The 13,933-nt window shown below is 48.7% G+C and overlaps 1 protein-coding gene across 5 annotated transcripts in view; it reads right to left on the bottom strand.

Moving 5' to 3' along the window:
- The window catches only part of ACACA (acetyl-CoA carboxylase alpha), a 102,421-nt gene that overhangs the window by 73,074 nt on the left and 15,414 nt on the right, over positions 1-13,933 (bottom strand). For all 5 annotated transcript variants that reach the window (XM_056506983.1, XM_056506979.1, XM_056506982.1 and 2 more), the window contains 21 exons: positions 13,653-13,791; positions 13,327-13,436; positions 12,846-12,927; positions 12,393-12,491; positions 11,591-11,697; positions 10,813-10,923; positions 10,484-10,693; positions 9,793-9,963; positions 9,014-9,175; positions 8,600-8,763; positions 7,706-7,856; positions 7,133-7,236; positions 6,552-6,633; positions 5,191-5,336; positions 4,425-4,575; positions 3,112-3,246; positions 2,642-2,788; positions 2,271-2,459; positions 1,669-1,769; positions 1,464-1,552; positions 335-459 (listed from right to left, as the gene is read on the bottom strand). In XM_056506983.1, the coding sequence (XP_056362958.1) occupies positions 335-459; positions 1,464-1,552; positions 1,669-1,769; positions 2,271-2,459; positions 2,642-2,788; positions 3,112-3,246; positions 4,425-4,575; positions 5,191-5,336; positions 6,552-6,633; positions 7,133-7,236; positions 7,706-7,856; positions 8,600-8,763; positions 9,014-9,175; positions 9,793-9,963; positions 10,484-10,693; positions 10,813-10,923; positions 11,591-11,697; positions 12,393-12,491; positions 12,846-12,927; positions 13,327-13,436; positions 13,653-13,791 (2,775 nt within the window). The remainder of the gene's footprint in view (positions 1-334; positions 460-1,463; positions 1,553-1,668; positions 1,770-2,270; positions 2,460-2,641; positions 2,789-3,111; positions 3,247-4,424; positions 4,576-5,190; positions 5,337-6,551; positions 6,634-7,132; positions 7,237-7,705; positions 7,857-8,599; positions 8,764-9,013; positions 9,176-9,792; positions 9,964-10,483; positions 10,694-10,812; positions 10,924-11,590; positions 11,698-12,392; positions 12,492-12,845; positions 12,928-13,326; positions 13,437-13,652; positions 13,792-13,933) is intronic.

Here is a 13,933-nt window from a genome sequence, read left to right as displayed (position 1 = left end):
AAAAGGGAAAGGGGGAAAAAGAAAGGGGAAAAGGGAGAGGCAGGAAGAAAGAATGTCAGCATCCTTCCATCTTACAAATGAGAATTTAAGAAACTCAGCCTCAGTCTAGGAAAATTATGGCACTTCTTTTGCTTTGGAGAGTTATTTCGTGGATGGCTACTTTGGATGTATTTTTGGCAGTAACAGACTTGTAAAATGCTTGTAAAATAGAGGGAGGGAGAGAGAGAGAGAGAGAGAGAGAGAGAGAGAGAGAAAGAGAGAGAGAGAGAAAGAAAAAGAGAGAGAGAGAGAGAAAGAGAGAGAGAAAGAGAGAGAGAGAGCAGCAGACACTTACAATGAGCATTGTAACCAGCAGGTTCTTCTTGGTGACCTGGGCATGGGAGAAGATGTAGTTCAGCACCGCGTTCATGTCACTCTTGTTCTCCTCACGAAGGGTGAAGACACACTTGTCATAGTGACCTGCAGGCAGAAATGCACATTTCTTTTCCAGTCTTCACACCTCTGTGGCAAGGATTACAAGTTATTAGATGTGTCTTTATTTTTCTAGATGTATTTTTTGAGAATCTCCTTGAAGGGAGTCGACAAGGAAGATGGAGAGAGATTATTTACAAGGAGCAGAGTGACAGGACAAGAGGGAATGGCTTCACACTGACAGGGAGCAGGGTTAGGTTGGGTATTAGAAAAAAATTCCTCCTGTGAGGGTGGGGAGGCCCTGGCACAGGGTGCCCAGAGCAGCTGTGGCTGCCTCTGGATCCCTGAAGTGTCCAAGGCCAGGCTGGACAGGGCTGAGAGCAGCCTGGGACAGTGGAACATGTCCCTGCTCATGGCAGGTGTGGAATGAGATGTGCTTTAAAGTCCCTTCCAACCCAGACCATTCTGTGTTTCCCTGTGGTCCACACAATCAATTTGGGAAGGAATCATTCCCACCATTACCTACTGCAAACTTTAATTTTAACATCCCACTCTTAATAAACAGCTCCAACACCAAATGCCTCCTTTGTGAGCAATACTGAGAGAGGAATAGGGAGCTCAGACTTTCATTCAAATGACAACCAAAATGAAATAACAGCAAAAAGCCTTGCACCATCCTCAGCTGCCAGCAAATTGAAGTGGAAATGAATCTGCAGTACCATTAGGCCAGGGCAGGTAATGGAGCAGGACAAAAGAGTGGAATCTGAACTACCTGTAAGAGCCCCAGCCTCAGAATCAGCCAGGGCTTCATTGCCATCTTGTGCCTGGATAGAGCACTGCAAGGCATTGATTTCAGCTCTCAGCTTCAGCTGAGCTTCGGGGACACAATCTCCTCTACAGGTCTGAGAATAGAGCCTTAAAACAACCCTGTGCACCTCACCCTCCCTCAGCACAAAGTGAGAGCAAACCTCCTCCAAAGGGCCCACATGGCCTTTCCAGGACTAAACAGGACTCTGTAAGAAATCAAATCCCTGATGTGCCCAGGAACTGACCGTGCTGGAACTGAGTCTCCACCTTCAGGTACTGCCGGAGCAGATCCATCACCACGGCCTTCATGTGGCCCCGAATGCCACTGCGGTACCTGCAGAGGCACAGACACCCCAAACCCAGCCCTGAGTGAGGCTGAGCACACACCCAGCCCTGCCATGCCTGCTGGGGGAGCTGCTGCTGAGCAGGACACCCCTGGGAAAGGCTGACCTCTGCACCAGCTGCACGATGCTCTGGGTGTTCATGAAGAAAACCTCGCGCTCCGACTTGCGGTTCAGCGTGGCCGCGTGGCTGTCCAGGATGTTGGCAATCTGAAAGGGAAAAGCTCGTGGAAAAAAAGCACAGGGATGGGCTGGACAAGCAGCACAGACACACCAGAGCCCCAGCAGACTCCAGCAAAGGAGATCCAAGACCTGTCAGTGATACAAAAATCACTGCACTGTATCATACATGGAGAAATCAGCTTCCAGCACCTCCTTACCCTACCTGGCCTCCCTGGGCTGCAATCAATCACTCTTTTTTGAGGTTGCACTGGCACTACAAACCATGCAAAAAGCAAATAAATGCTCACAGGGCCACTGATAAGACTGAAGTGTTTCCTAAGTGCCTGGTTATAGCTATAGTGAGCAGGGAACACACACCCTTCAGCACAGGTAAAGAGACAAGCCTTGAAGTGACACAGGCAAGTTCCTCTCACTGTGAGGACCCCATGTTCAAACACATCTTCCAGGTCCTCCATGTCATTTAAAGGAACTTTCTCTCTGCCCCAGCACAAACCAATTTTTATCCCTTCATGAAATGTGGTTGGTCACCTGTTGGCTGGGAAACTGGCAGAGGACTGAGGTGATGTTGCTGGCATACTGGGCCATCTCCTTCTTGATGGACTTCTCTACATTGGGTGGTATCCGTCCAGAAACACTGGTCATGATGTCCTGCAGTTCCAGCAGGGGTAAAGATGGATCCCTCAGGGTCTTCATTAATCTCTCAACCCAGCCCTTCACCTAGAGAGAGAAGGCAGTGTGAAGGCAAGAGTGAGAAGAATAAACAACAAAAAGGGGAAAAAGGAGAGGGGCGATGTCCAACCCATCTAACTGGTGCTGCCCTGTGGCAGAAAAATTGCCCAAGCCTTCCCTGAGCTGCAAGAACACTGTGTTTTGGCTCTGGAAGAAGAGGCCCCCAGTACCTTGCTGCTGAAGAAGGGCTCTGGCAGGCAGTAGCCATTCATCACGTTGACCAGGTTGTCCAGCACGTAGTGGAAGATGCGGTGCAGCTTCTCGCCCCGCAGCGCCGTGCTCTGGATCTGGGGCAGGGCACCCGTGTGCAGCTCAGCCTGCAACAACAACAGCCCCACTGAGCCTCCAGCCATGGGCAACAGCCAGCCACCCTCAGCTGCAGCCAAGTTTAACTTGCAAGAGTGGGAAATGCAGGGTTGAGAGGCACAGCCCCACAACAGTACTGAGGTAAGCAGGGAGCAGGAATGGGAGGTAAGTTTAGCCTGAATCAGAGAGAGAAAAATCTCAATCATAAACAGTGAAGTAACAATTCCAGTACAATGCACAAATGGGAAACTGGTTCATTGCACCATTTGTACCACTCTGGACATCACTCCTACATTAAAACCCCACAAAATCTGTGCCTGCTGCAACTCCTCACCTGCTGAACCCTGCTGGGATCATCCAGCTGGAGCTTGGCAATCACACAGCCTGGATCCAGGACTGCCCCTGGCCGTTTGACATAGTGGATGCAGCCTGATTCTCCTGCTGTTATTGTCATCACCATTTTCATCACCTGTAGCAAGGAAAGCAGGTTACACACTCAGCTCCATGTGCCCCAAAATGGTTCCAGTTTTGGGAGCCAGCAGGCAGAGTCCCACCACAGACAGACCTGCATGAGCACCTCTGGCATTCAGGTGCTCCCAAAACTTACAAGCAGAGATGTTGGGAACAAAACCCAGACACTAAAGGGAATGAGAGAACAAAAGAATTGGCCACAAAAGAGTGCAGCAGGAACTTCAGGGATGTCACTGCTCACACTGACTGAGCCAACAGGGGACTCAAGAAGGTCCCACACTCAGCACAGTGAACAAAGCAGACAATTTTCTGCTGCATTCCAAAGGCTCCTCTCAAAGGCTACAGCCACACCTTCACTTCATGCAGAGGGAACCAGGATCATTTCCTAGAGCTCTCAGATAGAAATGCTTCCTTAGACCAAGAGCTGTTGCCTTTGGAGCAGAAAGGCTGGGTATGGGGGAGCCAGTCTGCTTGTACCCTTGCTCTGCTCGACACCATGGCAGCCACAGGGATTGTGTGGGTGGTGCCTTCTTAGCCATGACCTGTTGCAGTGCAAAAGCACTTACATAAAATAGCTGGATCTCTGTCTTGATATTTTTCTCCTACACATTGTCCCCAACTGGTTTAATTGCCCCTCTGTCATCACACACCTTCCCCTCCCTCAAATCTGTTTTGAGCCACACACTCCTACACAACCCCTTGTGCTTTCCTCACTGTGATGCAGAAATTGCTCATCCTCCTCCTCGGTAAGAGTTAAGTAACTTCCCAAGGAGAAGGGAGGAGTGACACTTATTAACTCCTGGGATTGAGCTGATAAATGATCAGCTAACCAGGATGAAGTTTGTTACTTCATCCTGGCCTGTAAGTCTGAATCTGTGTGAGTACTACCAGGAGAAGCCTTCACCACAGCTGGGTAACACATGGATCTCACCTTCCCTTGGAATCTCAGGAAGGTAAAACCATGGTTTCACTGCTGAGAAATTCTATCACTTGGTGTGAAAAATCTGAGTGATTAACACTCAAATTTCATCTGCTAAGCAATTTCTTCCCCATCCCATCACTCTCACTGATAATTCCTGCTGTAGTTCAGGTTAAAATTTGTAAATTAAATATTCCCAGTCCCAAAGCATCTGAGCTTTTTCCTGGGCAGCCAAACCAGTTCCCTGAGACTTTTACCTCAATTTCTGCAAAGCACTGGCCTGCAAACACGTGTCCCCCATCCTCCACCACATACTGGATCAGCTTCCCAGCAGAAGGCGAGCGCAGGATGGAGGGATCGTTCTCCTTCTCAAACACACAGGTCTTGTTCCCAATGGTGATGCGATACCTGGGGAAGGACAGGACAGACCAGTGCAACAGAATTCCTTGGGGAAGGCATGGGAAAGGGAAAATCCAGTCTCCCTTTCCCTATTCTACTTGGAAACAAAACTAAGGGAAAACACCTCAGCCAGCTGAGAGGTGGAGGTTCAAACCCAGAAAGTTACCCAAATTCTTTGTGCTCCTGAGCAGATCCATTACTTTTCCCAGGAGATAACACAGCAGAGGGGGCAGAGTTCACATTCCAGACCTGGGGATGCCCTTTACTGCCCTCACTGCTATGATCCTTGCAGGGAATTTTGAGGGGAAGCACTGAAACTTGTCTTTACTTCTAAAGCAGCTGTGGAATTTCAAGAATTTTAAAGGTTTTCAGGTTCTGGTTTTTTCTGTTTTTACAATCCCAAAAGTCACTTTTAAGGATCAAACAGAGGAATGTGGTGCACAGCCAGATTCTTCCTCTAACAGTAGCCAAGTTCTGTTGTCTTAAAACTCACCCACAGTACACCTAGCAAACCCTTTCCAGGAGAGAATTCCATTCCCAGCTGATCCTTTGGGAGGCATGAAGTTACAAACACACTCATTTGGGCTGTGTAAATGCTAAACAGGAAGCTGCACAGGTTGCTACCTGTCCACTTCTTCTTTCATGTAGGTGGTGTAGCTGCTGCCATCATAGGAGAGGAGCAGCCCCCCGTCACTCAGGCGATGCACGTCCACCTCCACACAGGAGCTGTTCATGATCACCACGTAGGAATTGGGAGACTGCCTGGTCACCTGCAAACCCACAAGAAAGGGAATTGTCCAGTGAACTGAACACAGCATTGAGTGTCTCAGCTGCCACAACACAGTTTTCCAAGTGCTGCAATAGTGGGAATTAATGAAGAGGAACTGAGGTGTTTGATGTTGTGTAAAAAATTGGGGTCACAAAGGCAAGCAAGCAAGCTGATAACAGGGATGGAGCACCTCTCCTGTGAGGAAAGGCTGGGAGAATTGGGATTGTTCAGCCTGGAGAAGAGAAATTCTGGGGTGATTTAACTGTGGCCTTCCAGGACTTGAAGGGAGCCCACAAGAAAGACAGAGAGAGACTTTACAAGGGCCAACCCAAAGCAGTGTGGGATTCTGTGAGACAGCACTCAAGAGATGCCAGAACTAGTGCTGCCCATGAATGTTGATTTAATCCTCTCACACTTTTGCACTGATGGTTGAGGTTTGATTGTGCAATCACAGACCGTCTTCTCACCCTCATCTACTCACAAGTCACAGGTCACAGTCATGTACTAAAACTGTATAATGGAGGAGATAATTCAGGGGGAAGAAAAGACAGATTGTCCCACAGGGAAAGCAACAAGTGCTCTCCCTGGAGAAAGGGATCCTATTTCAGTCTCTGCCCCAGAGCTCCTATTTGAAGTTGGGTAAATCCTTTCAAGAACACTTCAGCTGCTGCTCAATGCCTCTGTTCCTCATCAAAGATAAACCCAGGGAGGTGCAGAGGTGCAGAATTCTCACTGCTGCAAAAACCAGCCCATGGTATTGTCATTAAAAACTCCACCACCACAAATTTGCCCAAGGAAGCTAATGAAGATTGCACAGGCAACCTTAAGTCTAATATTTCCTAACTTTCATATGTTTGTTTTTGCAACATGGAGTTTTGCATGCAGCAAAAAAGCAACACCAAAAATTGCTGCCAATTCTGTCACATTGGTGTGCCAAAACCCCAGCAGAGCAGACCTACACAGTCAGAAAAATCAGCTGGAAGTTTTGGTCAACCTGTAGCAGGCTTTGCCTGTAACAAAGCAGTTTTCATACTCAGAGCAAGAGGATGAAATGTTTACAGAGACATTGCAATGGAGGTGTGTTATTGAAAAGGAGGCTGTGCTGATTTCTTCACCCACTAAAGCAGAGAAAATAAACCCTGCTGGGATAGAACTCCCTGCAGAGATGTGTGCAAGGATGAGGCCAGAGCAGCACAGTGGGGGTCCCACACTGTACCTTCAGCACGTACTTCCGTCCCTCGTAGATGAGCTCCACGTCCACCGTGTTGAGCAGGGTGTGAGCAGGGAGCACCTGGCCCCTGCAAAGGGAAGCACAAAACAAAACTGATCCTTCACAAGCCACCAAATAACTACCAAGGGTCCAAAGAGCTTCAGAGATGCATGCAAGGCTTTAGGAAACACTAGCAGAGAGAGGGGATAGGCTGTTATAGGGTCTCTTTTTAGGAGAGACACTAATCAGTTTGACCAAGTCAAATAAAGTCCCTCCAGCCACACAAGCCAGCTTTGCTCTCCTTTCCATTCACTGCTGGGGGATACAAGACCCCCAAATGCTGCCCTAGCAGCACACAGAGATAGAACTCCATGTTTCTGAGCCATTTCCTGGAGCTCCTGCTGGAAACCAAAGCAATCTGTACAGACAGCAGGGGATATGAGGAGATGCAGATACCTGCTAGTTTTCTCAGTAGATAAAGAGCTCCCTGGGGCCAGGGAACAGTCAGCAGATAACAAGCCCTGAGCATTCCTTGAATAGAACTAGTGCACCAGGAGTAATTACTGGAGAGCAGTTTGCACTTTTACCTTTCCAGGGAGTGCAGGAAGTTGGAGACGCTGTTTCGGAAGCTGACGTCAGCCACGTGCAGAGCCCCACACACCACCCCCAGCATGGTGTCAGGCCTCTCAGCCTAAAAAAGGGGACAGGCACAGTCACACCTCCTCCAGCTCCAGCCCAATCTCAACACCCAGCCAGAAGAATCTGCAGTCTTAGCTCTATTTTTGGTTCATGGACAACTCTCTTCAAAATCAAGTCAGTGCAGCAGCCATGTGAACTCTACATTATTATGGAAGCCATTATTTCCGTAACTCCTTTAAACCACATTTTCTTCTACCTGGATCAAATCTCAAGGTTCCAACATTTCCACTGTCACCTGTCCTAGATCCCAAACATAACACTGGTCTCAATGCTTTTCTGGACAGCTCTAAGTCCAACTTTCCCCAACAGGGACAACCTAGGATTTCGATATATGCAAGAAGCAATGCCACTGAAAATGTTTCTTCATGAAGTGGACATTCACCATTCCTAAACCCTGTTGCAGCAGCAGGCACCACCCCTGCTCATTCCCAAGAGTGCTCCCACAAGGGGAAGAGCTGCACCTGCACTTTCTCGGCGATGAGCCGGTCCAGCCAGCCCGTGTCGATGCGGTTCTGCTGGAAGCTCTCTGTCTCCAGCAGCTTGATCAAGTATTCCACAGTGGTCCTGAAGTCCCCTCGGATGGACAGCTCCTTCAGAGCCACCACCATGTTTCTGAAAGGGGAAAGAAGCCTGTTATCTATCCCATCCTAATGGTAGCATGCAAGCTGGCAGCTCCAGACAGAAAAGGTCAGAGCAGAAGAGCACAGGCACTGGAGCAGGATCCTTCAGGAATGTTGGGGAATGGGAGAATGTTGATTTCCCTGCTGCTGGTGTGAAGAGCAGCTCAGTGTTAGCATCACCCAGAGCCCTACCACATGTCATGGGCATACAACAGACACACAGACAGACAGACAGACAGATGTGGTGTCCACCCCACCCAGAGTGGAACTGGGGAAAGGCTCTGGATGAAAAATGTGGATGACAGGTCAGACAGGTCTTTAAAACCCCACACCACAGAGGACACTCTGTGGTTCACAAACCATCCTGAAGCATTGGTAAGTCAGGTTAGCAATATTTTTCCTGTTAGAAGCTTTCACCTGGATGCTTTAAAGAGGGACTTCCACACTTTGGTAGCTGTGTCACAGCCCAGCAGCAGGTATACAAGGCAGGGATGAAACAGAAAGGAAGAAAAAGAAAGAAAATCAAGCAAGAAGTGTAGAAATGTAGGTGTAATATAGTGGAATTGCAAAGCAAGACAGGATGAGAAGCCTGACCATGAAACGGAAAACAAAATAAAGACAGGGAGATTTCTCTGGAAACTCCTAGAAGTGAGGAGCCTTGTTTTCCTGTGGCATTTTGGATCAAAGGGGACAAACCCCAGCAATTCCCCAGGCTCTCCCACTTTTCTGACTTACGAGATGGCTTCTTCACGGTTCTCTCCCCAGGAGAAGCAGTGACCAAACTGGGAATCAGCAAATTCATGGAGCCCTCCTGCAGCAGCCACACTGAAATAGCCCCAGACATTCTTATTGCTGCGGAAATTCAGCTCCTGAACCGTGCCAGAACTGGGCTTAAACCCCTGCAAAGACAGACAGACACTGCTCTAGGCCCTAAAGAAAAGGTGAATAATCCAGAATTAGGGCCCTGGAGGCTCTGAGAACACCTCTTTGTGCTACAGCATGGTGTAACAAGTTCAGGCTGTGTCTAACCCGAGTATAAGTGAGGTAAGGGAAGAATCTTTTAAATTTGCTGCCACAAGCTGCAGCAGCAGCAGGGACTGGCCCTGTAAAGCCCACAGGGAGCAGCAAGCACAGAAGCTGAAGCCTCACCTCATCAGGATTCTCACTGGTGATCCGGGCAGCGATGACGTGGCCACGGGGACTGGGGACGTGGGCTGAGTTCTCAAAATCAATGGTTGTGTCTCCCCAGGGAGAAACTCCATACATCACCCTGATGTCCTTGATCCTGTGGAGGGGGATCCCCATGGCAATCTAAAGAGAAACAAAAAAAAATGATAAAAAACTCCACCACTAAGCTTCTCTCCTCACAGAGTCAAACATTCACACTTCCCAAGACAACTCAGCTCAGTGTAATATCCACCTTAAGCCCTTCAGCCAGTATTTTCCATTGACTGATTAAAAGGCTCCAGGGAAAGCTGACAGTGCCAGGTCAGCTGAGGATGGGCAGGCATTAGGCCTGTTAAAAATATACTGAGGTCCCAGTGAGACAGAAGGGCCCTAATTGGTTATAGGAAACTGGAATTTTGCAATTATAAACTGTGGGGAGAGTAACCTGTAGAACCAGCTGCTGGCTGGAGCAAAATCCCACTTGCCCTGTTCATTAGTTGGGGTTTTATTACAGATACAGTTCAAAAAAGAATTATAAAATCATACAGAGTCTTAATGAGGTGTGAGGGGACTGTGGCACCCACCCACTGCTGGAAAGTTGGGGGCCAGGAGTTTGGGGGGACACACAAGTGACTGACAAACCACAGCATATTAACAGCTGCTCTCTACAGGATCTCTGAGGAATCCCTTCATGGCTTTGGGGAACTTTAAACAACTGCTGAACTTGCTGAAAGATGAGAAACCCAATTTTCTGTGCTCACCTGGAGCTGTGCTGCTGGCAGGTTGACATCTGCCACCATCTCTGTGCAGGGATGCTCCACCTGCAGCCGTGGGTTCAGCTCCAGGAAGTAGAAGCTGCCATCCTGGCTGTACAGGTACTCCACAGTGCCTGCACTCACGTACCCCACCATTTTGGCAAGCTTCACTGCACACTGGGACACAGGAAAAGAGAATATTGCATTGCCAGTTACCTGTGCTCCCTCTATGCATCCACCACACCCACTTCAGACTGTTGCTGGCACTCTGAAACACCCCAAAACTTGTAACAGGCACAGGACATGCTCAGAGAAAAGCCTGTGGCACAGGAGTTTTGATTTCCAACTTGTTTCATCTACAATTTACAGAAGGCAGAGTTTGAAGCAAAGATTTGCAACACCCAACATTAGGCAACTCCTGCAACTCCTGAAACTTGCTTTTATTATGGTAACACACATTTCAAACACTTCTATCCCTTTTGGGGGGCATATATCTTTGAAAGGAGCTGCTGGTGAGATTTAGTGTGGAAATGTGAGTGGCTGCACACAGGAAGCAGCTCAAGACACACACAACCCTCTATTGCTCCTTTAAAACATACAACAACACAAAACTCTGGGTGACATAAACTAAAAATACAAAGTCCTGCCTGTTTCTGGAGCCTGGCCAGGGCAGGGGAGGCTGCAGAGCCACTCTCACCTGTTCCATGTGCTCAAACACTGTTGAGGTTGCAATGGAGGCTGGAGCCTCCTCGATGATTTTCTGGTGCCGGCGCTGCACGGAGCAGTCCCGGCCGAAGAGGGAGATGGCATTGCCATACTGGTCTGCCAGGATCTGCACCTCCAGGTGCCTGGACTGCTTGGCCAGCCTCATCACAAAGATGGGAGAGCCTGGCACTTCAGTTTGAACCTACAGCAGGGACAGAAGGAACAGGCAGAACATCTTGGGTAAGATGGAGCTTCAGTGCTGATGTCTCACAGCCAGCCTGAACATTTAGAACAAGGCCACAGTGCAGTGGGGAAAGTCACCTGTCTGAACAGATTGGGGAAGTCATCTGCATTGTTCACTTTCCTGATTCCTTTTCCTCCTCCTCCTTCAGAAGCCTTGATCATGACAGGGTAGCCAACCTCCTCAGCAGCCTGGCAAGATGGGCAGAACAACAAGGTAAGTACAAAGAGGCAGCAGAATCCAGTGAAAAAAATCATTATTTCCTTATTGATTCACATCCAAGCTTCCATATCTGAGTATTTAGTAACCAATGGGATAGAAACCAAATATCCCATTGGAGAGAGTGCCTGTAGCTGGAAAAATCAGCAGGGATTTTGTGATTACAGAGAATTCTGACCTCTCCAAGTGGCCACAAAATCTTTTGTCAGTGCTTCAATGCCATTAAATTTAGAAATTCACAGAAAAGTTTCTGTCTAATACAGAAGCTGGGTAACATGGAAAATCACACACTCCACCTCTGCTCTTCACAAAGGAAAACTCCAAATCCTGTATTATGCAAAACTCTTCCTCAAGGAGAAACTCCAAAGATTAAGTCAAGTGTGTGGTTGTGGGTTTTTCCTAAACACACCTTCTTCCTGCACTGAGCAAAAACTAGTGACAGCTTTTAATGCCACACAACCTTGGTCCCATACTTCCCCTCTCCCTGCCAATCCTCACCCAGCTGCCCAGACCAAAGGTTTGTGAATGATCAGCTCCCAGCTCCCAAGAGCCAGCTCTGGGGCTGCAGAGTGGTCCCAGTGCCATGAGGAGGAGGCTGCAGCCCAGTTCCTGTGAGCTGTGTGAGCCCCCCAGACCCACCCTGAGGCCGTCGTCCGCGTCCTTCACGTAGCCCTTCTCGTAGAGCTCCTGCGGAACGTTCAGGATGCGCTTCTGCAGATCGTTCTCCTGCCAGTCCACTCGGAGGCCTGGGACACAAACACCACCCTCTGAGCTCCCTGTGCTGCCAGGCTGGGCAAAGCCAGCTGCAGGATGTGGGGGACACAAGGCACAGCCACAGCAGCCTGAGGAGCTCTTAGAAAAGGAGTATGCAGAATGTAAAGAGACATTCCTGATTTCTGGGGAGCAAGTGTTCATCTCCAATCCATTCTGCTCTCCTCCATTTATCTGTGAGAAGCAGGCTGTCATTTACAGTGTTTTGAAACTGCAGAGGAAATTCCATGGAAGCAGAGTATGGGCTCCAAAACTACACAGAATTATGGGATGGTTTGGGTTGGAAGAGACTTTAAAAATCAGCTTGCTCCAGACCCCTGCCATGGGCAGGAACAGCTTCCATTAGAGCAGGTGTCTCCAGGCCCTGGTGTACCAGGCAAGCCTGTGAGCATCAGCTGGACTCCAGGAAACCTCTTCCATGTTTCCTCATCCCTCCTCTGCACACTGCCAGCTTCTCCCACCACCTCCAGAGTCATTCCATCCCTAAAGTCATTGCTCCCAAGGCATCTCACTGGTGTGCTGGGCAAACAGCACAAATGGGAAACTGTGAACAGATGGAAAATCTCCTAGAACACACTTTTGAGCATGGAGCTTCTTAAAAATTAGACATGTTGAAGGAAAAAAAAAGATTAGGATGATCTTGACAAACACAGGACAATTTCCTTCTTACCACTGCCACTCCAAGGAAGAGTTGGAATGCCAGCAGTCTGAGCCACGATGGAAGAAGCAATTTTATCTCCTAAGGCCCACATGGCTTGGCTGGGAGGACCTGCAAAGAGCAAAGGAAATGCATGAGACAGACACAAGAGGTATCAGACATGAGGGAAATGCCCAGAAGTCTGATTTAGGAACAACTCCATTCTTCCCATAAAACTGAGCCCTCTTTAAAACAAGAACAGGGACAATCTGGTTTAACAGGAATATTTTCTGATTTTTTTTATCTCAACATTAAAGGCTATTTTGGAAAACTTTCCCCTTCTTCCATATAAGAACTACTGTAAAGAACAGATCATCCATCTTGCACTGCAGCCCATTCCTCATGGCTCTCACTTGGACTCAGGATTTTCTATCCCCCTAAACCTCCCCAGTTCCAACACATCAGATGAGCAGTCCATCTCCTCACCCATGAAAGCAATCCCATTTTTGTGGAGGAGTTCTGGCAGTTTGGGGTTCTCTGATGCATGGCCCCAGCCAGCCCACACAGCCTGCAGGAGGAAAGAAACAATTTGCTCTTTGTTTGAATAAAACAACCAAGTAAGCAGAGACAGACACATGCAAACACTCCAAGTCTTTCTTTTCCTCATGGAAAAAAGCCTCAGAACACCCAGAAGCCAGATCAGCCTCTGAGCTTCAGGGTGTGCTGAATTTAAAGGATGACTTGCACCTCACAGACAAGTGCAAGCAACCAGCTGAGGAGGAGCAGGATGTAGGGAAGTGCAAGGCTGCAGGAACCTCCCTCTCCTGCAGATACTCACACTGGGACAGCCACTGCACTGTCACATGGGTTGCTAATTTGGAATTCCAGTTTCTTTGTCTTGCCTTGCTCCCCAGGCACAACTCCTTATTGAAGGAGGAGATTGCTCAGTGTCTGTGGCACTTCTCACCTGCACTGGAATCCTCTTGGCAATATCGAGGATGAGCTCCACATTTGCATAGTTGTTGTTGTTGGGTCCTCCTGGGACTGGCACGTAGTGATCTGCCATTTTAATGTACTCTGCAAACAGAGGAGCTCCCATTTAGGCTGCAAATCTAACAACAGGACTTGCTCTAAAATTCTCCTTTTCCCCAGGCTGAGCCCTGCCAGCTCCCTGAGCTGACTCTCTAGGAAGCACTGACCTGCTCCAGAACATCCCATCCTGACAGATCAGGTGGACATCCCACTCCCTGCACCCTCAGAAGGCTGTGGCCCTCCCCCAGCTCCCCAGCTCACCTGCATTGGCTTTCAGGTCCTCAGGAGTGACCATGACCACGAACCTGATGGCCCTCTCGTTCCTGAACATCTCGTAGGACCAGCGCCGGATGGACCTCATGCACTTCACTGCTGCAATGCCATTATTTGCTATCAGGACCTGGGTGCATTAGAAGCTGGGATGAAATAGAGTCTAAATAGCACAAAACCATTAACAACCATGAAAAAAGTTTTTTTCCCTGCAGACTCTTTGCACAGTTTGGGGCTGTGCAGTTTCCTTAGCCAGCATCCAGCTCGTGGCC

Source organism: Oenanthe melanoleuca, chromosome 19 (assembly GCF_029582105.1).
Source record: "Oenanthe melanoleuca isolate GR-GAL-2019-014 chromosome 19, OMel1.0, whole genome shotgun sequence".
Classification (NCBI taxonomy): Eukaryota; Metazoa; Chordata; class Aves; order Passeriformes; family Muscicapidae; genus Oenanthe; species Oenanthe melanoleuca.
Note: the sequence above shows the minus strand (reverse complement) of the source record. Positions and strands in the feature narration are given on the sequence as shown.